Below are 25875 nucleotides of genomic sequence, written 5' to 3'. Positions count from 1 at the left end.
TGAAGTTTTTTAAAGATTTAATGAACTAAATTATTTGTAGCAATATTTTTACAATTTATAGTGTGTGTATATACTGTTTTATTAGAGGCTAAAATTATTTTTTCCTTTTGTCTACAATTATTTAAGAAAATTTTTATTTTTCATTTTTCAAAAATTTTCTCTTATTTTTTAACGATTCGATTGAAGTATTTAGCAGTCATCTAACACTGTTATTAAATAAATGAATCTACCAAGTTGCTGCACTTGCCTTTTCGTATCATTCACGCTGCCGCACACTTTACCGTCCAATAACAATTTCGTTGGCGTATAGTAGTTTCTATCAAAGATTCTTGCAACGATGGTATTCTCTAAATAAATCATCTGACGACTTTTAAAACATCTTTTATCCAGGCAACGAAAATTCCAGCAGAATTTACTACTCAAACATCGCGATGATATAACAAACTTCCAGCCCCCGTGACGACTAGAAATAAAATAATCGTGCGAACAGAAATATCCCCGAAAAGATCCTTGCGTGTTCGTCGAAAGTTTCTCCACCGAAAAGAAACTCCACCGGCAGCGCAATGGGAGCATTTTAAATTAACAAAGATCAAAGGGATTAATGAAGAAGAACAGCGACTCGCGCGGATGAGAAACAGGAGCTTGCATCTCGAGTTTCTTCGAAACGTTCGATTTTTCTGAAATTTTCATCGAGGAATCAAGCTCTTGGTTGTTTCTCGCTATTTAACGCCGAATCGAACACACGTATCGTACACCCGTTACAGTCTATTTTAGTGTTAGCATCTGTTCCTCGTTTCTTCGGCATCGTCGCCGAGAAACCGAGCTTAAAGCGGCGATGTATATAAATTTTCCGCGTTTCTTTCGCGAGAACACACCCGGAAGACGGGAAACACGATATATCCGCAAAGACCGATCACGATTCGTGAATTTAATCTCCGCGAAACTGGGTTACGCTCGTTTCAACGCCGTTCCACGAACCGCCTTGTTCTTTAACGACCAATCTTTGTTTTTTTCCTTTCCGTTTCTTTCTGACGAACGTGTCGCTGAGGGACGAATTTATGCGTGGACGAGTTATGAAGCGCGTGCTTTATTCTCGTGTGACAGTTTCGCCGAATTGTATTTCGATTCCGGAGTTCATTAATTCGATAAGGGGTGCCAAATGGGGGGGTCACTTAAACGATAATCCTGATTAATAATTATGAGAATATAGGTATTTGTAGGAAGGTCTTAAGATTTACTCATATGTACGCCATATATGTATGTCTACACATATGTATTTAACAGGTTTCAGTTTTGTAGTATATTCATTTTAATAACTTCTACATGTTCAGTATACGTCACAACTATATTATACAATTGTAGTGTACGATAACGACTATATGGTATCTCTTATGATGCATAGTTACAACTGTACACATATGGTACACATATGGTGCACAGTTGCAACTACACTGCATACCTATACTGTATAGTTACAACTACAATGTACAACTTTACTGTACAATTATACGAGGTGTGACCCAAAAGGAACAAGACTGGTCCAATAAATCATTGTACCTGTAGAATCAGTTCTCCGTGACATTATCACCTTCAAAGTAGTCCCCTTCAGCATTCACACATTTATGCATTTGGCGCTGCCATTGCTAGTAACATTTCTGGAACGAGGCTTTTGGAAGTCGTTTCGGGAGATTCTCCGTTTTTGCCTGAACCTCTGCAATTGAGGTGAAATGGGTTCCCTTTAAGCAAAATTTAACTTTAGAAAATAAAAAAAAGTCGCATGGAAATATACATCACAGTAATATTTTTGCTGGACAGAAACTGCTTGACAGACAGTACCATGTGAGCGGGTGCATCATCCTGGTGCAACAGTCATCCATCACTCCACAACTGTGGCCTTTTTTTCCTAATTTTTTCACTAAATCTTTTTAGTACTCCAATGTAATAGTGTTGGTTAACTGTCTGATCACTGGGAAACCACTCAATCATTACAACTCCATTAATGTCGAATTTTGATTTTGACATGCGTGCTTTTTTGGGTTTTGGGGATTCTGGAGACTTCCACCCCATTGACTGGCGCTTACTTTCTAGGGCATAGGTAAAAATCCATGTCTCATCACATGTTACAACAGAATTCAACAAATTTTACAAATTTTGATGTTTATTCGCTGTTCGGTTTTTACGTTAGACATTTTTCCGGCAGAATGCAGTTGCACGTGTTCACTAAATAACGCAATACTTCCAAATGGTATGACCGATTCAATCGAAATTTGCAACATGGATAGAGGAGATATGTGGGATGATGCCACAAAAACAATTGCTGCCAACTCCATTGTTTTTTCAAGATATACACCGAGTCTCGTTTCTTTTGAGTCACACCTCGTATTGCACAATAGTTATATTCTACGAGGTGCGATCATTAAGTTCCGGGACTCGTCCCGTATATGCAGATAAAGTCACCTGTTTCAAATTTGGCTACTGTCCCCTTCAAAGTACACCCCTTGGGCAGCTATGCACCGATCCCAGCGCCTCTGCCATTTTTGGAAAGCTTCCTAGAAGTCTTCTTGTCGAAGCGTGTCAAGCATCGGCTGCGATTCGCGTTGAATCTCGTCCACCGTGTCAAATCGGCGACCCTTGAGCTTTAATTTGATTTTGGGAAACAAAAAGAAATCACAGGGTTCAAAATATGGTGAATACGGAGGGTGAAGAAGGACGACCATGTTCCATTTTTTTTTTATGTCCCTTTGTTCCAATTTAGAGTCCATCGTGATTTCGCAAAGGAGAGCGTGCGTAAGCTGCCATAAACTTGTATAACACAGGATTCAATGAAGATATCGCTTCCAAACTTCGTGTCATATGTCTCGAAGATTGTTATTCATATGTCCTGCGAGCGCAAGTCAATCGTGTGATCCGTTTGGTCGCAGCAGACACAATCCCGGAACTTAATGATCGCACCTCGTACAATTATATTATAAAATAAATATTATGTTTTACCATTATACAGCACAACAACTGTACAATTATACTGTACAATAACTATATTGTACAATTATACTACACAACAAAAATTATATTCTACAATTACACAGCACAATAACAATTGTACTGTACAGTATAAATGCCACATATACAATGCACATACTCTAAAAAAAGTAACACAGGTTTTGTATCTTGTACTTCATTTTAAGGTACTTTACCTAACTATGAAAAGATAACTTTATTTGAAAAAATACGGAGATGACTTTTGAAAGTAAGAAAGCTTCATGTATCAAAATTTTATTGTACGTTTTTGATTCGTTTCTTCTTGATTGCACAACTAGTTGTACAACATTGTAGACAAATCTTGATAATGTACGTTGTCATGGAGCTTAACCATGAATTCCCAGAAATGAATTCTCAGTGTCAATGTTATTTTCACGCGTGTCTCTCTGCGTCTTTGCCAATCTCACCTTGATCCCGCGTCTCCTCATTTACACTCAACAAAATTATAGAGTCACCCACGCGTGGTCAGAAATGAGTCTACAAAGTTGTTTTCTTGTTAGTCTGACACTCGTTCAGGATCTCTTTTCCATAAACGTAAGATAACTTGCACTTGTATTTTGTTCAACGTATAAAATATCCACTTTATTATATGTACGTTTTAATTACAATGTTGATAAGTAAAGCAGTGCGAGTGCTGTGGGAGTACGACAAAATTTATTGTACACCTTTAATGTATAATATATTGAAAGTTTTTAATACTAATGGGAATCTGATACTCGTAAAATTGTACTTGTATAAAAATGGCAGATAGTAAAATGGCAGACTTTATATACCTAAATGAAAAATATTAACCACACAGCAATATGGAAGACATTAGTTATACACGAAAATTGAAGATATTAATATTTTATCAGATACTGTACATATTCATGCAAATAATTGCGTTCGCACATTTACTAAAATCACAGACATTAATATAGTATATTCTGTAATCGATCATAATTGTATTGGTCCCCCATACAGTAATTATTAGACATACAGTAATAATTAATTATTAATAATTACCTCTGCAATGAACCTCCAAATATATGACACACGAGCACAGATTTCAGAATAATTTTATCAAGCATTTTGTATTGAAATAAAAATAAATATTTAATAACACAAATAACACCCGAAGAAAATATCATAAACGTATCGAACTAATTAGGTAAAAGTTTTCCATTTTCACTGACGTCAAAGTATACTATCGGTCGATACGATCAGACAGTAAAATGTAAAGGCGCCATTACGGACTAATTGCAACGTTCCCAAATCGACGGGAACCTAACCTATCCAACGTACAAAGCCGGGTATATCGTACGGTTTTGTTTGGTCGATACGAACACAATCGTCGATGACGAGGCCATCTTTCTATCGCGCGACTTTTATCGCTTTACGATTTTCAAATATTTACGTCTGAAATGCTTGCTGCAAAACACGTCGTCCCTGTTGCAGCGCTTTTTACAGACAACGCTCGCGCGCAAACACAAATTGCAATTCGCAGATAAATCGATTTCTTTCTCGATCGTGTGCTAACGCGACGTGCAAATACCAGCCTCTCTATTTTCGATTGAACTTTCTACGGAATGAATTCACAATAATTTAAATTATCACCGGTAATCGTGCACCGCGTTTCAAAAACATTTTCATTACGGTTCACTTTGTTCTGATATTTGTACGAAATAAAACGGGCGCTGAAACATTGTTTTTCCGTTTGAATATTCGAACGTGTACGTAGAAAAATTCGTGTTTTCGGGATGCGATGATAAGGATAAAAATTCTGCAATTTTCGTTTTGGAAGAAATGAAAGACGTCAGCAGCGCCAATCTAGTTTTAAATGACTAATTATGTATATAAGCGGTACATGCGTCGCAACCTTGGGTTAGGTTTGTACTATCTTTCATTATCACCGTTTTGTTTAGCGTCAAAGGATGACAAAAGGTCGGTGGCTCAAGATAGCGTCTTTACTCGAAGATCAAATGTAACTCGAATTCAAAAGCTGGTCACGTAGGCAACGTAAAATCCAAATGCAACGGTAAAAGTTGTGGGAAGATTGGAAAACGATAACGATTAACACGAAGTGAAAGAGTGACAGAAATGGTTAATAATGAAATCCACAACCGATTATATCGAGGTACATTATTAGTCTGATTGCTCGAACCGAATGCATTTGCATAATTTAATTCATTCACTGTGTATTAATACAGAGATCAATAGCAACGCAAAGCGTTATACGTTGAAAAAGTATCGATTTTAATCGAATTTTCATTTAAATTAGTGACCTGAATTCTCCCGCGATACATGTTATTCTCATGTTTTTTATCGGTATAACCGGAAAACGTATAAATACGCAACAAAGATATCAGTTCATAAACTGATCCACGAATATTGTTACTGGATTAAATCTGTTCATCTCGGTTGTTTATGATTAAGTTCACACTGGTCTGAGTAATGCAACTGCCCTACACCAATGTGCAGTTTAACACCCACATGTTATGATTCATTGTATACTTTGGAATTGAATTGTCATTAACAAAGGAGGCTTTCTTTGCTTTCATAATTTTTGATTTGTTGTTCGAAAATTGTCTGAATCATTATTTAACTTTCTTCATATCAGGTACATTTTAATTCTGTTTATTTCATTTTAGCGGACTATTTTTATACTTGACAGAAATTAAATATAAATACATTTCGGTAACCTTATAATTATTTAGTTTCGAAGCTGATGTGAGCAAACGTCATCTGAGACACTCACAATATAAACGCACCCTGATCGCAGTTACAAACTTTTAAGCAACGTCACTCGATTTGTCACGCTAGTTTCAAGTTCGCGACCTTTCCTCCGAGGTCTAAGTTTAATGACGTCCTCTCTGCGGGTCAATTATTTATACAGCGAACGTAATACGTTCCACTTGGACTACTGTCGTATCGTAAAAGTTCAACGCCATTTATCAGTGTCAATACCGGTAACGTATCATTGCCAAGTTCTTCCCAAAACGAAACATCTGATGGTACGCTTTGAAACCTTGTAATACTTGATATCGCCACTGGAAATAGCGAAGAGAACGAATGGCGGTTTATCGGGAAATATCGACGCTGTCCGAAACTGGGACGAAGAATGCTTAGATCACAATTCAGCAATGGAACCGAAGGACACCGAACTTTTGTCGGAAATAAAGCGAGACGCAAACACGGGCTACAATAATAATCTCTCACGGAAAGAATTTTTGCCGAACCTTCACCCACTTTTCCGTCTCTTGAGGGAAAACTGCCGGCGTGATCGCGTTTCCACGAAACCATTGAAAATCGGCACAGCACAGACTTGATTCATTTGCTAACTTCACTGATTTATCGAAAGCTACTTGCGAAACCTGCTGGATGGATGGGATATGGAGTCATTTCAGTCAGATTTAAAATAGTCGAATAGTAGAAAATCCCTGAATTAAATTCTCAAGCTTTGAAGTTGTCAAATTACAAATTGATCAAATACTTAAATTTTACAAACTTTTGGGTCTCTTTACCTAACATCGAAATCCTTGAATTTTTAATTTTGTAACTTTTCAAACCTTCAGCATCAAATTCTCAAATCTTCAAGTACCGATTATCCCAACTTTCCATGTACTAAAATTTTCAATAAATATTTAGAACTCCAAAGTCTTCATAATATATAATATCGTGTATCACAACGATCATCTGAGAGATACCTAAAGAGTTTACGAAAAACCTAACCTATATAATTCTTCCACCAGCAGCTACCGTCAAGCTAAATAGATGAAAATACGAAATGTGCTCAGTAACATAGCCGAGAATAAGATATTCAGCGCAGATAAGTGAACGGACGAGCACATAATTCGAAACTAGAGCGTGCAAATTTATTTCGCAATTTCTACCAGGTGTCCCAATTACAAGCGGCAGCTCCAGTCAGAATTAAACGTTGCCCTCGCTCGTTTAATGGTGATGGTGTTCTCGCAGCGGTACCACAAAGGCCGTGAACCATCCACGTGCTAATTTTCATTCGGCTTCGCTCGGCGACGAGTCTGTCCGTCGCAGAATAAGAAACACGTCGGGGCTGTACTTAATCATCGCCGAATATTCTGGTCGCGCAAATACCCCAGAAACCTAATGAACCTCTGGTATAGTGATCGTGGTGCACGCTTCCTTGAAGCTCTATTCCCGTTGTTCTTCGAGACAGCTAATTAAGCTGGAAAATCGTTGTACCAAAGCTGTCCACGATTCCGGGTAACCTCTTTATTGCGTCTTATTTCGCGCGGGGGAATAAGAAAGGATGCCGATGATCCTCCCGGCTGGAAGATGGACGAGCGGACAACGGGAGAAGCGGACGAGTAAATGGAGACGAAACCGAAGAAAATAAAGGGCCGCGATACTGGCCGTGTTCCAAAACCGCGTTGAAAGAACAGAAAGAGCAGCACGTGCTTCCGACACGCCGGCATTTCGTGAATCGTGACCACACGTCCGCGACAAGATACGCGCGTGTAATTTTAGTAAACGACCGATCGAAATTATTTTCGACCGGTACGGGATCGTAAATTCGCGACGGTAAATGCAACGACGAAACCACCTGACAGTGAACCATTCTCCTCTCACAAAGCGGAAAAGATTGCACTTACGTGACGCTTTATACACCTCAGGAAATTGGGACATACCCTTCGGGGGACATTAGGGATCTCCTTCTAAGTAGGTAAAAAGTTAATAAGGGCACCTTTGGTATGGTACGGGATGCTTCGGATGATGGTTGAATGATTGCCCGAAACGAATCGCACGGAATGGCGTTTTACTTTTGGGTGCCATATTTTTCAATGTAATTGGACTGTTTAATACTCTGACCCTGCAATTGCAACTTTCGCATTGTAAATCGAATATGACCTACTATGCTGCAATCTTGAAATGTTCATTGAATTCAGAAACATAGATATATCGTTTAGTATGTATCATGTGTATGCCCAAAATGGCAGTCTCTGAGATATTAATGTCTGCAGCGTAACAGTATGCAAAAATCAGCACAACCTGTGTCACATACGTAATACATACTCCCCTATATTACACATATTCAGCACTGTAAATGCTTTCCATACAAATATGTATAGATGTTTCGTATAGATAGATGTGCACATATGACGTGTAGATAAATGCATTAGATATGTATTGATGTCCAGATAAATGCGTTAAATATGTACAGATGATGTATAAATGAGATGATGAATAGATAGATGTGCACAGATGATGTATAAATGTACGTAGCTGTTCCATATAAATATTTCTATACAAGTAGAGAACAAGTGTATACATAGAAATATTCAATACAATAAATCATCTCTCCGTTTCATATTCTGTTCTATTAAAAGACCCACGTTTATTTCGTGTTTATATAACTATCGAAAGCTTTTTGAGAGAAAGCGCTTTTATGTTGATTTTCATAACAAAAGTAATGGCAGGCTGCATAAAAGTAACATCTTAAAATATTTTGATTGCATTCAATCCCATTCCTCGCTGAACATAAACACAAATACTTTTCCTAATTTTATAGTTTTGTGGGCCAACAAGTCAGGCAAGAAAGTAGCGTTCTTGGAAACGTATCTTGTTCCCAGAACACACGTAAACACGTAGAAGTATGGAAAATCACTTTGAGTTTGATATTCGAGTCCCGATAGAACAAGATTAACAAATTTACGACGGCAATTTCATCCCGGAACGATTTTTACACGTTATCCCCCTGAAGTAGGCCGTTGTTTATAACTCTAGAACTTAAATAGCTAGACCAGGCTAGGAAAAAAGATTGATGTTACGTTTTTATGGCTTGATGTCTATTTTTAAGCGAGACTCGAACATCTTGAATACTTTGATATTACTAATTCGGTCGTCATAGCTGATATTAAAAAGATTTTGTGCTTGAAACAGGGAGGATTGTTAACACACTTTGTGTAGCATGGTGTGTTTGACTCTTCTAAGAACAAATGGGGATTGGAGAGAGATTTGGGATTTGGGAGATTTGGGATTTGGGAGATTTGGGATTTGGGAGATTTGGGATTTGGGAGATTTGGGATTTGGGAGATTTGGGATTTGGGAGATTTGGGATTTGGGAGATTTGGGATTTGGGAGATTTGGGATTTGGGAGATTTGGGATTTGGGAGATTTGGGATTTGGGAGATTTGGGATTTGGGAGATTTGGGATTTGGGAGATTTGGGATTTGGGAGATTTGGGATTTGGGAGATTTGGGATTTGGGAGATTTGGAATTTGGGAGATTTGGGATTTGGGAGATTTGGGATTTAGGAGATTTGGGAGATTTGGGATTTGGGAGATTTGGGATTTGGGAGATTTGGGATTTGGGAGATTTGGGATTTGGGAGATTTGGGATTTGGGAGATTTGGGATTTGGGAGATTTGGGATTTGGGAGATTTGGGATTTGGGAGATTTGGGATTTGGGAGATTTGGGATTTGGGAGATTTGGGATTTGGGAGATTTGGATATTTGAGAAATTTGGAATTTGGGAGATTTGGAAATTAAGAGATTTGGAACTTGGGGGATTTGGAATTTGAGAGATTTGGAATTTGGGAGATTTGGAACTTGGGAGATTTGGAAGTTGAGAGATTTGGAATTTGGGAGATTTGAAACTTGGGAGATTTGGAATTTGGGGAATTGGGAATTTGGGAAATTGGGAAATTGGGAAATTGGGAATTTGGGGAATTGGGAATTTGGGGAATTGGGAATTTGGGAAATTGGAAATTTAGGGATTTGAGGATTCTAGGATTTGGAATTGTTGAAAGTTGAATACAAAGATTTAGAATGCAGAAATTTGGGACTTATGGACTTGCAATTTAGGGATTTGGGGTTCAAGGATGTGAAATCTTGGAAATTTAGCAGATTCAGGAATTTGAATGTTTGATATTTTGAGAATTATTACTTTAGAACTTACTATTAACACTTACAAAATTTATAAGTTTGAAATTTTTCTAACTCTCAAATTTCTGTTCAAGAAATCTGCCAATAAATCTGTGACCTTCCCCGAGCTCAATTAATTCAGCATTCGAATTTAAATCCGTATTCCAGGAAAAGATTCTTTTCTTATTTTTACACCGATAGCAGTGACGTATGCAAATGAGAGTGTTCCATAGTAAAACGACTCATTTGGATGAATGCCAACGAGGGCAACTTTATTAGGTTATCCATTAATTCAGGTTGAAGTGATTGGATTGAAATCGCGAACGAACAACACAAATTGCAATCATTCATTATTGAAGCTACGAGCTCGATTCCCGGATAAATTTCATCTTCGATTAATCAAAACCTAATGATTAAATCGCTCCTTACTGTGATCACTTCTAATACCGAGTAATTTATTATCATAATTTACCACGTATATTTCTATCTATCAACTGAAATTGAGTTTCACCGATTAGACATTTCCGTTGACAAATGAATCATTTCAACGATCTGTGGAAAAATATGCTTTGAAACTGGAAACTGAGTGATAGCTAAATAATCACCGTTTTCCTTAAGTGCACAACGATAATTTGCCGTTTCGTTAAACTTGTCTTAATATTTTCTATCATTCTTCTTAGAAACTTTTCCTATTTTGTGATACTGGGTGAGAGTTACACTCTCGCTCTAATAAGTTGATACTCTTTGTACGGAACAATTAATTCGTTAAAAATTAACTTTCTCTTTACCAAATACATTCGTATAGAAAAATTTCTAAGACTTATTCTGAATGCTTAGGAATTAAAGTATACAAGAAAACGTTCTGTCATTCTAGTCTAAATCACATGGGGGATTTAGTAAAAGAAAAATTAGAAACTCGAAATATTTTTAATACTTTGATTACCATTTTTTAAATTTCCATGAAAGTCTATTTAATTATAATTTTTATTTTTTAGCTCAAATTCATAACTTTGTGAAATTGTTCTCATTTTAGCTAATTTATATTTTGATGGATTATTTTGCACTAGTGTACTCATTTGAGTACTGTATTCATAAAACATGATATATTCACATGTGTGCCCAGTGTACTCATATGAATACAGTACTAGTTTGTAATATGAAGAGATGTATTATTTTTATTATACCAAAATTTATTTGGTCAATAAAGTTGTATAGAATATCTGCACAAGCATCATTTCATCTTTAAAAAAGAAAAATGGTCATAGGAACAAATAGGAACAAATTAATTTTGGAGGGTGTATTCGAGGGTGAGACAATTCTCATTTTTGACAACCAGTTTGTATTTTAGTAATGCTCTTGTACTTTGCATTCTACAGAGTCAGTTCACATTAATTCATATTTTTGAATATCATGATTTGCATTTTGGATAATGAGTTCACTGTAGAGGAGCTAGTTTGCGGTTGACCAAATTATGAAGTGTCCGCATCTTTTAAGAACAATTCTTATATTTCGAATGTCATTTACATTTTGAAGTTTCCATTTTAATCAATTTACTGAAGAGTTATTTTGAAGTTTCCATTTTAATCAATTTACTGAAGAGTTATTTTTGAAGAGGAAATTCTATTTATAGATGCATTTTGAGGAATCAAATCATATAACCAAGTATCTAGTTTCACCATCAATTTCCATCATGAAGAATCAATTGACATTTCTGAAGCCAAAACAAATTTAAACGGCATCGTAACCAGGTATCCCGTTGCGCATGAATAAAAGAGGATCGAAAGGAAGGAATCGACGTTCGTCGAAAAGCGAGGTCCGATCCGCTCATTAGCCCAGTTCCACATCGAGAAATCGTTGCCTGGTTCACGCGCGCCGTTAGCCACGAATACGAAAAATCTAGGCGGTGTATCCGTCAAATTTCCCTCGAGGCCGGATTTCACACCAGGCCGCGTCACGACGTTTCGGCGCCGCGACGAAACGCGTCCGGCAAGTCCGCTCTCGTTTGTTCAACGTTAATCAAACGCAACGACAGAACCGTGAGCTGTCTCTGTTCCACCGTCGTCGCTGACCGTTCGGCTCGTTTGATTAATATAATGGAAAGAGCGAGAGAGACAGGCGTGACTCGATACTTTATGCGCACCATCCGTCGCAGTTACACGCGATCCACGGTTAATCCACGTGTGTACTAATTAGCGACGGATGGATACCGTCTGACAGACCGCTTTTCATCGCACGGCTGAACGCTCGGCCGCGCCTCGCCTCGTTCTTCAACGCACGCTATTTCGAGGGAAAGGAAACACACCGAACTAGCCTGTTCGAGAACAACTAACGTGCACATCGTCTTTCGCCTCGTTTTCTGAACGATATTCCACGATACCGGGCGTGGGTGGGTACAAACAGTTTTTTGCACTTCACAATGAGATATGTCTCTGATAATTTACACGTATTCACTGAATCGCCAGGGTAGAGTTTAGGTGTTTATGGCGGCTGCATTTAGGGAAGTTGGGTTAGAGGTAAGAACATTGGCGTAAGGAAATTGGATCTCTCGAGGGGTTGGGAAGCAACAAGTGGTGGAATATGTTTTAAAGGTACTCGAAATCAAGTTTTAGGGTAATATAAACAGAAAAAGATTTCTAAATTTCAAATATTCAAGTCTTTAATTTTCAAGCCTTTATTCCTAGATTTTTTAATTTTCATTGACTCAAATTTTTATACCCTCAAGTTCCTAAGTTCTCAATTCTCGGGTCTTCGGTTCTTAAATTTTCTAAATTCCAACTTTTCAATTCTTAAATTTCCAAATGTATAAATTTCCAAATCCTCACCTCCACAAATCCTAAATTTGCAAATGTATAACTCCCCAAATTCCCATCGTTGCAAATTCTAAATTTCCAAATCCACAACACCCCAAATGTCCACATCCCCAAATTCTAAATTTCCAAATCCACAACACCCCAAATGTCCACATCCCCAAATTCTAAATTTCCAAATCCACAAGTTCCAAATCCCCACAACCCTAAATTCCACATTTCCAAATTCACAACTCTCTCAACCCCCATTTCTCCAAATTCTAAATTTCCAAATCCACAACTCCCCAAATGTCCACATCCCCAAATTCCAAATTTCTAAATCCACAAACCCAAATCCCCACATCCCTAAATTCCTCATTTCCAAATCTACAACTCTCCAAAATCCCACATCCCCAAATTCAACCATATCTCTAAAATCTTCAGTAAAATCACAAAATGTGGACTTACCACATGTAAGCCCTAGTTACGCCAATGGGAAAAGCAATTTAGTAGTTGGGCAATAGGCACTCTAGAAACTGCGAGATTGTTTGGTGATCATTTGTACTGCATCGAAGTTACGATGAACTAAAGTGTTCATAACTGTAGAGAGTATTTCAAGCATACATAATAATAAATGCTAAATAACGTTTAACTACCTTCTACGCAGAAATGGAGATCAAAATGAAAGATCAAAAGTAACAGTTCCTTTCTTTCGTTTCTTTGCTTTATGTGATCTTATCTTTTCTGGATTTTATCAAATTATACTTGGGAAAATAGAGGACATCAGGCTATTAATTCAAGCTGTTATTTCAGCGATATGACAATCAACTGGAGATTGTTAACAAAACTTAATTATTGGAGTATTTATCAAACTTAATAAAAGTTTTTAATAATTTGTCTACAAAATTAGTTACTGAAAATAGAAATCTGTGATAATAAATACGCTTCATAATATTAACTACCTATACGTTTACAATGCACAGAAATTTAATAAGTTCGTAATAATTCATCTACAAAATTAATTACTGAAAATAGAAACTGTGACAATAACTGAGCTTCATAATATTAACTATTTGCACATTTACAATACATGGAAATAATATAAATAAGTATTTAAATATTCTTAAAATTGTTTCATAGTACATCATAGATTTTAGCAAAGTATCTTAACCCTTTGACTCCTATGTTAAATGTAATTCGACATCACATTTCTCTTGTGCCTTATGAATAATTCAGACAAATAGATTGGTTGAATATATATATTATATTTATATTCATTTACTATTTATAATAAATGAAAAATGTATATGTCACATATTCCACATTGTTACAACACATTTTACCGCCAACTCCTTTTCTGATTTATTTTGGAATTAGTAGGTAATAGAAATTAAGGAGTGCAAAAGATTAAAATACACCGAAACTACAGTGTCAATTTCTTTTTGCACACCCTTCAATCTCAGATCGAATGTACTTCGTCACAATGAACATATCAAATGACCGGTGACAACAATGTCCTATGAAAATCAACAGCCACGAAACCGAGTATTCGGTAGCGCGCGTTCGGCCTGATCCATTCGCGCGATCAAACAGCAGTAAAATAGTAGCCTAACAGTTGCTAGCACCCTAACCAAGCGCTGGCGTTCGATCGATCGAAATTGATTTAAATGAACGCGGTAACGAGACAGCGCGGAATTTATGCCGACATCGTGGCGCGAGCGTGTAATTCGTCGACTAAAATCTCGGCCCGTTCTCGCATAAATCTCGCGGGACATTGTATCGTTTAACCGTAGCACTATTTCGATGGTTTGTCTGAAGGCAAATTGACGGCGAATTGTGCACACGCGAAAAACCCGTGCGGTCTCGTTAATCATCCGTCCGGTGACGTACGACCGATTATTATTCCCGCATTAGCTCTTGAAATTGAAGAAAGACCTGGAATTACTACGTTGGACCAAGGACGTTAATGACCACGGTACACGAGTTATTAGACCTTTCCCTTGTTGTACACCTGGCTCAATGTTACGGACCGACATGCCAGTTACCGGAGCAACTTCGTTTACCTCGAACACGATACCGTGTCCTGTATCCGCGATATTGTCCGGAGGATATGAAACGGATACGAGCGTAAGGTGATGTTGCTTTGAGGATCTAGGAAATTTTTAGATGACGTTATATTCGGGATCTAGGGAATTTCGAAGTGATTTCGAGTATCTAAGGAATTTCGGGGATTTAGAGAATTTCAAGACGATGTTACTTCGGAGTTTTAGAGAATTCTGAGGTGATGTCATTTTGAGGATCTAAGGAAGGTGACATTATTTGAAGAATCTAGGAAATTTCAAAATGACGTTATTTCTAGTATCCAAGGATTTAGAGGATCTAGGGAATTTTTAGATGACGTTACATTCGGGATCTAGAGAATTTCAAAGTGAGTTTGAGTATCCAAGGAATTTTGGGGATCTAGTGAATTTTAAGACGGTGTTACTTCGGGGTTCTAGGGAATTTTGAGGTGATGTTACTTTGAGGATCTAAGGAACCGAGGTGACATTTGAAGAATATGGGGAATTTCAAAATGACGTTATTTCGAGTATCCAAGGATTTCAAGGATCTAGGGAATATTAAGACGATGTTACTTCGATGATCTAGGGAATTTCGAGGTGGTGTTACTTGAAGGATCTAGGGAATTTCGTGATGATGTTTATTTCTTGAATTCAAAATCCAAGAAATTTCGAGGCGATGTTAGTTTAAGGATTTAGGGAATTTCGAGGCGACGTTATTTCGAGGTTCTAGGGAATTTGGAGGTGATATTATTTCGAGGATCTAGGAAATTTTCAGAAAATTGTTACTCTGAGGATTCAAGTTCCTGAGTCCATAAATTTGGAAATTTAAAATTTAACGTGAAAACTTGAAAGTACAAAAATTCCCAAATCCCTAAATCAAAAAATTAGCAAGCACAACTTCGAAACCTCAAACTCCCAAAATTTATAAGCCAATGTCATAAAAAACTCCACAAAAAAGAATTAACGAAATTTCATTGAATTCCAAGTACGAAGCTTTCTAAGAACCCCATCGTAAATACATCCCTAAACGTTAATCTACAAAAGTAACCCAAATCCTTTCAGAAGAACGTAGAACATAACTCTTAAAAAAAGCACCTACAACACGTTAAAAAAGACCATATAGTTTCGAATTTCGTCGCGTCCTCTAAGAGACGTGTCAGAATTTTCAGTGGAGAGCTATTGAGTCTAGTTGAAAAGATAGCAAAATGGAGAGCGATAACGAGTGACACGTGGGCAGAGCGGATCGAATCGCAGCTCGAGGCGCGAGTTAACTTATTAGAGGGCAGCTTGATGGGTCCGGACGTGTTAATACTTATCATAATGGGCCCTTTGTCGCGGCGCCAGCTAACAATGCGTTCGTTATTGCACGGCCCTGCAGTTGCATTTGCACTGCTGGTAGGCGACCGGTGGCGTTCTTACTGGGTCATTAACGAGCCATTGTTTCATTCGATTGTTTATTTGCTCCTCTCTACCGATGTATTTAAACGCTTGCTCTTTTTTCTGCTCGATGCTCGAATTAATCGGTGCCTGGATAATTAGTGATACAAACGTGTGCTCACGTTAGATAATTAGTACGCGGTACCGATTATGGATAATGACACAATGCCTATTATGTTATAACAGCTATTATGTTATAATACCTATAATGTTATAACAGCTATTGTGATACTTGTCGTATTGTATTATCTCATTGTTATTTAGTTTTAGATATCATTATTATTTTGTTACAGGTTACTGCAAAATTAAAATTGAATATTTTTACACACTTACTCGTGTGATCTTATATTTTTCTTTATAACTTTAGTTTGTAGTTAATTTAAATATTTTAAGTAAAGTGATCTGTGCTAGAGTCCATCTTGTTATGTTTTATATATAAAAGTAAATCGTGTAATTTTCAATTATAAACTTGAAGAAAATGCACGTAAGGAGTCTATGTAACAATAGATCTCACAGGGCTAATTTGTTCTAAAGTACATATTTGTCTAACAGGAGTTCATAATTCAAGTTCAATAAATCAGTGTCCATATTACAGATGACATAAATTCGAATTCAATACTTATATCAATTTAAAAAGGTATTAAACAGGTTGGAATCAGATAAGAGAAACGGTAAGAAAGATGGCCATGACTGTAAGTATCCGTTTTCGTCGTGAAAAGAATACTTGCGACGTCGATTATCTCAGTTATTATTATTGGAAACACCATACCGAACCTCGTTATATTTCTTTACTTGCCCGGGATCGATGAATTGCAAATGAAACGGTCCGCCCAAGGCTGTCGAACAATAAGATCTTGAAATTTATACTCTAATATTATGGAGGCACGGCAGCCGGTGAAAAACAAAACCGAAACAGGGAGACCTTTATTTCCGAGGACGTTGATATTAGTAAAAATCTCACGTACACGGGACAGCCATCGAAAACATATACTCATTCGACCGCTTTGGTGGTCCATGGACCACCCTCTTACGAACTGACGATTCTTCTCATTTAAAAGGATATACGGTAAGCCTATACTTTTCTTTTTCTTTCGTTTTCCATACGCGCGTCGCGTGTGTGCCACACGCGATTTTTCTTCGGCTTCAAATTTGTCTACGTGATCGATGACGCGACACACTTTGTTCAACCTTCCTGTATAATGTAATGAACCATTTTAGGCGCGCACGATGGATAGCTTTTATTAATTGCGATCCTGTTGCCGAGAAAATTCTGTTTAATCTCTGCGTCGGGTAGGTCGGTTTTTATACTTTGATGGCTGCAATTAACGGCTCATGTATTTAATGACTCGCGTATTTGTTCCAATAAATTTTTGCACGCCCATATAAAATTAATCGGCCGATTATTCTTATCGAACATAAATTAACTTCGTATTTTTTAAACGTTGCTTGCATTTTCTAATTATAGCTTTGCATTTGAGTTTTGTCTTGAATTTGTATTTGAACAAAGTGTTCGCTGTTTAAATTTCTTTAACACGTATGTATGGTCAAAATTTGTTTATTGTTCACAGATGAAAAGTCATCCATTCATCACATAAATTAAATCATACAGGAAAAGTCGATGTAATTTGTTACACAAATTTCAGTCATAAATTCATGTGCAAAGTATGTTTCAATGAAAAATGTATTACCATAAATATTTACATAAATATTAACATAAATATTGACATAAATACCACAAGAAATTATACATAACCTAACATAAATATCAACACACAAAAATCAAAAGCAGAACCAAAGACGAAGAAGTAAAAAACTAAAACAGTAAAGAAAGTTGCAAAAATTCTTCACACGAGAACCGCTAATGCCACAGAAAAGCAACGAAAACATTTGCAGCGGGTAAACCCGCCATTTTTTCAGCTGTACAGTACTTTGCAACAATTGGGACCACCATGAGTTAATAACACCGTTTACCCAGAAAGTTGACACCCTCTGAAAAGCCAGCCCTTCTAAGTAAACAGACACCGCGATGCACTTTTCGCCACATACGTGACCATTCGAGAATGGAAAATGGTGGCTTGAAAAGAACCACATGGCCACGAAGGTGAGAAAAAGAAGGGAGCTCGGGTTTCGACGATAATCTGTTCTGATCCGTGACACAACACTGCACGACTTTCCACATGTTCACGTGCATTTCATGGAGTCTAAGGCTCCAAAGAGGATTTCGCTGGCGATCTTGTCAATTGTCGGTAAATTAAAAATAGATTGAAACTGTCGGAAGTAACGAGGGTTACGATGGTATTTCATTCTAATTACGTGCTTTAGATACCACTTTGGTTGGGGTCATTTTCGACCTTAGATTTTATCGAAACGAAATTCTATTCTTAGGACTCGAAAGGGTAGATCATAGGATATGTTTTACCCGCGTGGTCGTACATTATTCATATTGTTTGTTCTTTTGGGGTTCATTTTCTTAGATATGTTTTGAATGAAAATTTATCTATGCATGGAAGTAGTGGAATGGGTTTGAAAAAGACGGTATCTAGAGATAATTTTTAATATTTGTTAATTTAGAATAGATGGGTGATTTTTGAAGATGAAGGTTTTAGGTATTGATGTGTGCACTCACCTTCGTACATCTGCGCATATTGCGGAAAACCGGCAGCTCTCAGCCATTTGCAAGCCTCTTGAGCTTCGATTTCTGGAAAAAAGAAAAACCAAGTGTGAGTGATGATGATTTCGGTGATTTGACAAGTGAAAATTGTATAATACTTAGGGATCGTAGAGTTTGAGGATCCAGATATAAGGAAATTTATGGATTTAGTGATTTGGGTCTCTAGGAATTCAAAGATGGGATAATTTGAAAATTTATCAAGCAATTGTGGAATTGGAGTTTTGATGAAATTTGAAAATTTGTAGAACCTAAGTAAATTAGAGAAATTATAAAATTTAAGTAATTATAAAGTAAAAATTTGTCAAAATTCAAGTAATTGTAAATTTAAAAATTTGTCAAATTTAAGCATATTATAAATTTAAAAATTTGTCGAAATTCAAATAATTGTAGTTCTGAGAATTTGTGAAGTTCACCAAATTAAAAATTCCGAAAATGAAAAAGCTAAATCGTTCAGTTTAAACTTTCCTGCCCTTTCAAGGAATCACCGTATAAAAACCTTGATTCCTAAAAATCCGTAGCCACAAAAAGTTTATCAAATCACCGAACATTCTCGTTTGATTGCGAGTCACTAAATTAATGAGTTGCACTCGGTCGAACAGTGGAATCATTATCGAGGATGATGGCCAGCCACCGCGATAGACTCGTTCTCAGGAGGCACGCGATGAAAAAACGAAGTGGGTTTCGCATTTACATGAACAAACATTCTGATCATTAGTGGCCGAGATTCTTGTTGTATCAAGGGACGACCCTGCTTGTTCCTTTTGAATGAAGGTCTCGTCAGAAAAAGCTGTAACCACGACGAAACTGTGCCCTTCATTATGCGAATGAGGTGCACCTTGGCTGACTATAAAGGCGAAAAAATCGCGGGTGTACCTTTCATCGAGTTACAAACGTGAAAAACCATGGAAAAATTACTGTGTAACGTGAGCTTCCTTTGTACGGATAAATTATGGTATTTTAATTACCAAACTTTTGTATTTGCTAGTCTTTAAAATTTTCTAGTTTTTAGGTAGTTTTTAATATTGTCAAGACGATAGTTCTCAGATTTTCAGGTTTGAAAAATTTTAATGGATTACATTTTTAATTTTTAAAATATCGGATTCATAAATATATAAATTCAAAGCTTTAGATTTCTAGGTTACTAAAGTACCAAATTACCAAATTTCTAAATTTCTAAATTCCAAAACAAACATTCTCAAAGCTCCAAATTCCTAAACTTCCACTTTTTCAAAATCCTACATTTCCAGAATTCCTAAAATTTCAAAAATTCCCAAAGTTCTCAAAATTTCAAAAATTTTAAATTCCCAAACATCCAAATTTGTAAAGACTCAGATTCTAAAATTCACAACCCCGCAATTATTCGATCTTCCAAATTTCCAAATATAAAAATTTCCTAGATCTCCAAATACCTAGGTCCCAAATTCCTTTGTCCCCAAATCCCCACATCCTCAAATGCCTAAGTCTCCAAATCCCTACGTCCCCAAATCCTTACGTTCCCAAATTCCTACGTCCCCAAATTCCTACGTCCCCAAATTCCTACGTCCCCAAATCCCTAGATCCCCAAATTCTTACGTCCCCAAATTCCTAGATCCCCAAATTTTTACGTCCCCAAATCCCTACATCCCCAAATCCCTAGATCCCCAAATTCTTACGTCCCCAAATTCCTACGTCCGCAAATTCCTACGTCCCCAAATCTCTACGTTCCCAAATTCCTACGTCCCCAAATCCCTATGTCCCCAAATCCCTACGTTCCCAAATTCCTACGTCCCCAAATCCCTACGTCCCCAAATCCCTACGACCCCAAATCCCTACGTCCCCAAATACCAACGTCCCCAAATACCAATGTCACGAACTCCCAATGTCCCCAAATACCTAGGTCTCCAAACTCTTAGGTCCATAGATACCTATGTCATCAAATTCCTAGACCTCCAAATGCCCATATCCCCAAATATCCACATCAGAAAATTTCTAATATTCCACATCCCTGGCTACCCAAATCTCTCCATCCCCAAACTCCAAACTCCTCAAATCCGAAAGTTCTCCTACCTCCAAATTATAAAATCCCCGAAACTCCTACATCTTCAAAAACTCAACCCACCTCAAAATTTTCCTCCGTCCAAAAATTCCCAAAAACGAACGACTAATAAATTTTCGATCCGTTACAATATTTTCCCGAAGAAAGATTCGCTCTCGATAGAAGGTACACAAACCTCGTATAAACAGAGAAATCGATGATTTGTTTGTCGAAATACATGAATGAGTTTGACGTCTCGTGCGAAATGTATCGAAGATATCTTCTAGGAAAACATGTCGCGTTTATCCAGCGTAAACACGGCAACCTATGAATGAAGAGGATGAATGACGAAAGAACGAGAGATCTATTCTTAAGAGCGCCAACAATGGAATGTTTTTACGATAAGAAATAAGTGCTACTGAACTATGCTCACTCATAACCTATTTGGCATCCCGTTGCCTAACGCGCAAGATTAGATACGCTGCCCGTTCCGATAACTTTTCCGATTGAAACGTTCGAAAGAGTGAAAGACCGTCGGGTCTTATCAAGCGCGATGATCGAGCAAGAAGCTGTGTTGCAACACCAGTCACGTAAATCCACGTTCCTTGGATCCATATACGTAATTTCAGACTTTGCTTCGCTACACCGTTTCAGACAGCTACCTCCGATAGGTATTTGCTACAATTTTCACTCCGCATTGCTGTTTCGTTTTGTTGGCAGTTTTTCAGAAATTTCTGGCTTCATTACTTCGTTTTAGAGAGGTGCGATAGTTTGCTGCAATTTTTACTTTGTATTGGTATTTCGTTTTATTGGCAGTTTTTTAGAAAATTGTCTCGCTCGGTACTTCGTTTTAGTTACTGGTTATTTAATGATTTGGTGCAATTTTTATTCCACATTGCAATTTCGTACGTAGAGAACCACGATTCAAGAAATTGTGGATTTAGGGATCGGTGATTTAGGAACTGGGGATTCGAGAATTGGGGATGTAGGAATTACAAATTTAGGAATTGGATATTTAAGGATTTAAGAATTTAGGTATCGGGGATTTAAGAAATCGGAGACTTAGGGATTGGTGATTTAATAATTAGGGAATTAGGAATTGGAGATTTAGGAATTGGGGATTTAGGAATTAGAGGTATAGGAATTAGAAATTTTGGAATTAACTATTTGAGAATTTAGGAATTTAGGTATCGGGGATTTAAAAAGTCGGAGACTTAGGGATTAGTACAATTTTTACTCCACGTTACAATTTTGTACTATTGCAATTTTTTTTAGAAATTTCAGCCTTTATTTCATTATTTTATTTTAATGATTAAGGTCATTCAACAATTTGGTACAATTTCTCCTCCACATTGCAATTTCGTTTCATTGTAAATGTTTTAAGAAATTTCAGGTTTGGTTTCATCATTTTATTTTAGTGATTTAAGTTATTCATCAATTTGGTACAATTTTTACTTCGCAGAGCAATTTCGTTTCATTGTAAATTTTTTAAGAAATTTCAGGTTTGGTTTCATCATTTTATTTTAGTGATTTAAGTTATTCATCAATTTGATACAATTTTTACTTCGCGGAGCAATTTCGTTTCATTGTAAATTTTTTAAGAAATTTCAGGTTTGGTTTCATTATTTTATTTTAGTAATTTAGGGTATTCATCAATTTGATACAATTTTTACTTCGCAGAGCAATTTCGTTTCATTGTAAATTTTTTAAGAAATTTCAGATTTGATATTATTATTTTATTTTAGTGATTTAGGTTACTCAATAATTTGGTACAATTTTTAACAACGATCTATTGTATCTATACACAGCATATTTACAATATTATGTCTATATTCTAATACTATATAACTACATATTATGCTCAGTGCATACATTACAATTACAGAAATCTATAGTTCATTACATTGCATCTTAAACTATTTGCTAAAATTTTTATGGAACATTTCAACCTTGTTTTATTACTATTTCAAAGATAATTTTAGCAGAGAAAGACTCTGGCAGCCATCGACCACCCGCCGTGGCCAAAAAGAGGACTTGTAGCATTGATATCGATGAGATCGCGCATCGCCGCACGATAAAACGTACCTACCTATCGCTATCGATATCGCCAAGCTGAATTTATCGATTTCCCAAGCAGCGGGAAGTCTGCTCTCAGGTTTACGCCAGAGGAGGATGAAAATAGAAGTAGAGAAGTTAAAACGTCTTTATTTTCCTATGATGGAGTCTGTGCATTGGCGTAAGGATGGCCTTGACTCAAATTCACAAGGATTCCAATTACCACATTTTCAAATTATAAATTTTATAAATTCAAAAATTTTTTAACTTAGAAATTCTCTTTCTGGGTTTGCATATTTGACAATTTTTAAATTCTTGAGTCAAGTTATCATATCTGCAAGTTTTCAAGCTTTTAATTTGTAAAACTGCTAAGTTCTCAAAGTACCAGATTCTTAGATCACTGAATTTTCAAGTCCTTAAGTTCTTGAAACTCAAATGTTCAAATCTCTAAATTCTTAAATTTTCAAATTTTTCAATCAACAAATTCTCAAATCTCCAAATCTTTAAATCACCAAATTCTCACGTCCATAAATTCTGAGATTCTCAAATTCTCAAAGTCCCAAATTCCTAAATCCCTAGCTTCTCAAATCTCCAACCTCCAAACCCACCAACTAAAATCTCCAACTTCTCAAAATTAAAATTTCAGAAATTCAGAAATTTTCAAATTTTCAAACTTCCCCCAAATTCCTAAACTTTCAAGTTCCCAAAACATCCAAATCCAGCAATCATTAAACCTCCAATCATCCATCTCTCCAACTCCCCAAATTCAACAATTACCAAAGCCATCTTCCCTATCATGAAATGCACCAAAAATCCTACTTACGCCAATGCAGTCACGACTGCAGCCATGTATGACACCGCACAAGAATCCGCATTGATTGCAAGCTTTTCAGGCAAACGGTACATTAATTATCGTGCATTATCGTGTCTTTATCGACGACTACCTTGTCGAGATTCGCAAGGAATGTTAGCTGCGAATTTGATGCATGCACGGTGCTAAAATTCGAGGTGGATTTCTGTGGGACCGCGAGTAAACGAGGGACAATTCCAAGGACGTTCAATCGAGAGCCTTTCACTCTCGAAGTGTCGATTGGAGTTTATTAATTGGCGGAACGGAACGGCGTTCGCGTCGACTTCCATTAGGTCGAACGGCCCGTTTCGAGAAGTGGGGCGTTGTATGCGAAACTGATCCAGGAACACCGTGTTTCTATTGCGTTTACGAGAATCGGTTGCTTGTTGGAGTGACAGCGATACGAATGTGTTGACAGAAAAATCAAGAGAAAGATAGATGGGAAGATAGATAGATCGATAGAAAGATAGACAGAAAGATCGATAGAAAGACAGACAGAAAGATCGATCGAATCAAATATTTTATGAAGAGAGGAGCTGTGTTTGACACCCAAGATATATTGGAACATTAGTGGTTTGGGACCTTGAAAATTTTAAAACCTTGCAAATTTTGGGACCTTTTAAGGACTTGTGAGGTATTGTGGGTCTGTGTGAATCTATGTGGATCTATGTGAATCTATGTGGGTCTATGTGGGTCTATGTGGATCTATGTGGTACTTTGAGAATTTGTACTTGACTCCAAAAATTTGAGACTCCAGAACGTTTGGAATTTTTAAATATTTTATCTATTTTACCTATATTTTACCTGAGAAATGACATCGAGAATGAACCTTGCACAAATCATCAATCCTTATCTCTCAAACACACAATTTCTCTTCAACCCTGAGTAATACCAAAGACAGAAAAGTAGGTGTCGCGACCTACTTGTTAAAAGTATTTAGCGCCAAAAGGATTAAACGTGTACCTTTAAAGGACTTCGTCAGTTATTTTCGCAACGAAACATAATTCGGGTTACAGAAGGTTAAATCACGATCCGGTTGTCGGCGATCGTGACGGCTCGACGAGGACAATTCGTTCGGAAAGCGCAGCAGCCGCTTTGCCGGTTTCTGGATTGCCGCGTCTGGCCGTTGTGTCGCCTGAATTGCGTAAAAGCAAATCGCTTTACGAAAGGGCCATGTTACTAGACTGCGGTACCGTACACCCCAGCCTTTTATTCCGCACGAAGTGACACACCTACGTGTGCCTGGCTTTATTCGGTACGTTGCTGGAACTGTTGGCCGGCGACCTACCGCAAAGCCGTATTATTTCGACGTCGTGAATTTCCGTGCCATCCGTCTTATCCGCCGTGTTCGGCGATGAATCATCGAACCCGTGAAATTCGCAACTGGCTGAGGATAATTAATCGAAACCCGATGTTTGTGTTCTCGAGCTTCTGGTATTACGCAGAAGCGTGGGAGGGTAAAGAAACGTCGATTATAGCTTTAGAGTCATTTATAGACTGAAGATTCCACTGAAGTGTAATCTTGAAAGAATTTGTTGAATACAAAGTTTATTTGCAAATAAAGATTAAAGTCTACAAACAGCAAAAATGAGTGCAAAAGGTTGAATCAACCTATCAATTCTAGAAATGAAACATTGTTTGAGTCACTTTGTGAATGTAAATAATAACAGATTAAAGTTGCGGTCTGCAAACAGCAAAAATATCGTTGAGTGCAAAGGGTTGAATCAACCTATCAATTCTTGAAGTAAAACATTGTTTGATTCACTCTGTGGATGTAAATAATACAATCATCATAAAAATATCAAAGATATAATCAATTTTTTGTATTGATTAAAACAAGGACTTACTGAGTGACTTGATACTTATATGTCCTCACATGTGGACATTAACATATGAACAGAAAATATATTCATTCAGGAGAAATTGAAGAAAATCAATATAAATAAATATCTGACCACCATGTTCATGTGGGATTCTGAAGCCTAACCATCTTCTTTCAAGATCAATAAATCCCTAATTTGTTCTATAAAGTTTAAAAGGGTAACATTATGATTCAGACATGCAACCAAAGTACAGATTATA

General features: G+C 37.0%; 1 protein-coding gene and 1 long non-coding RNA gene across 6 annotated transcripts in view; both read right to left on the bottom strand.

Moving 5' to 3' along the window:
* cv-c (RhoGTPase activating protein) overlaps positions 1-25875 on the bottom strand; it is a 364242-nt gene that overhangs the window by 70456 nt on the left and 267911 nt on the right. For 3 of the 4 annotated variants that reach the window (XM_076535698.1, XM_076535696.1, XM_076535699.1), the window contains one exon: positions 18830-18901. The exons of the other annotated variant lie outside the window; for it this stretch is intronic. In XM_076535698.1, the coding sequence (XP_076391813.1) occupies positions 18830-18901 (72 nt within the window). The remainder of the gene's footprint in view (positions 1-18829; positions 18902-25875) is intronic. 4 annotated transcript variants of the gene reach the window in all.
* LOC143265179 (uncharacterized) lies at positions 111-9151 on the bottom strand. 2 transcript variants are annotated; one of them, XR_013039377.1, is made up of 3 exons: positions 4045-9151; positions 1837-3673; positions 111-1736 (listed from the first exon to the last, which is right to left on the bottom strand). It is a non-coding gene; the product is annotated as an uncharacterized LOC143265179 (long non-coding RNA). The 2 variants fall into 2 exon arrangements; XR_013039378.1 differs by having other exon boundaries at positions 1837-3516.

The sequence above is a fragment of the Megachile rotundata genome, chromosome 9, assembly GCF_050947335.1.
Source record: "Megachile rotundata isolate GNS110a chromosome 9, iyMegRotu1, whole genome shotgun sequence".
Taxonomy (NCBI): Eukaryota; Metazoa; Arthropoda; class Insecta; order Hymenoptera; family Megachilidae; genus Megachile; species Megachile rotundata.
Note: the sequence above shows the minus strand (reverse complement) of the source record. Positions and strands in the feature narration are given on the sequence as shown.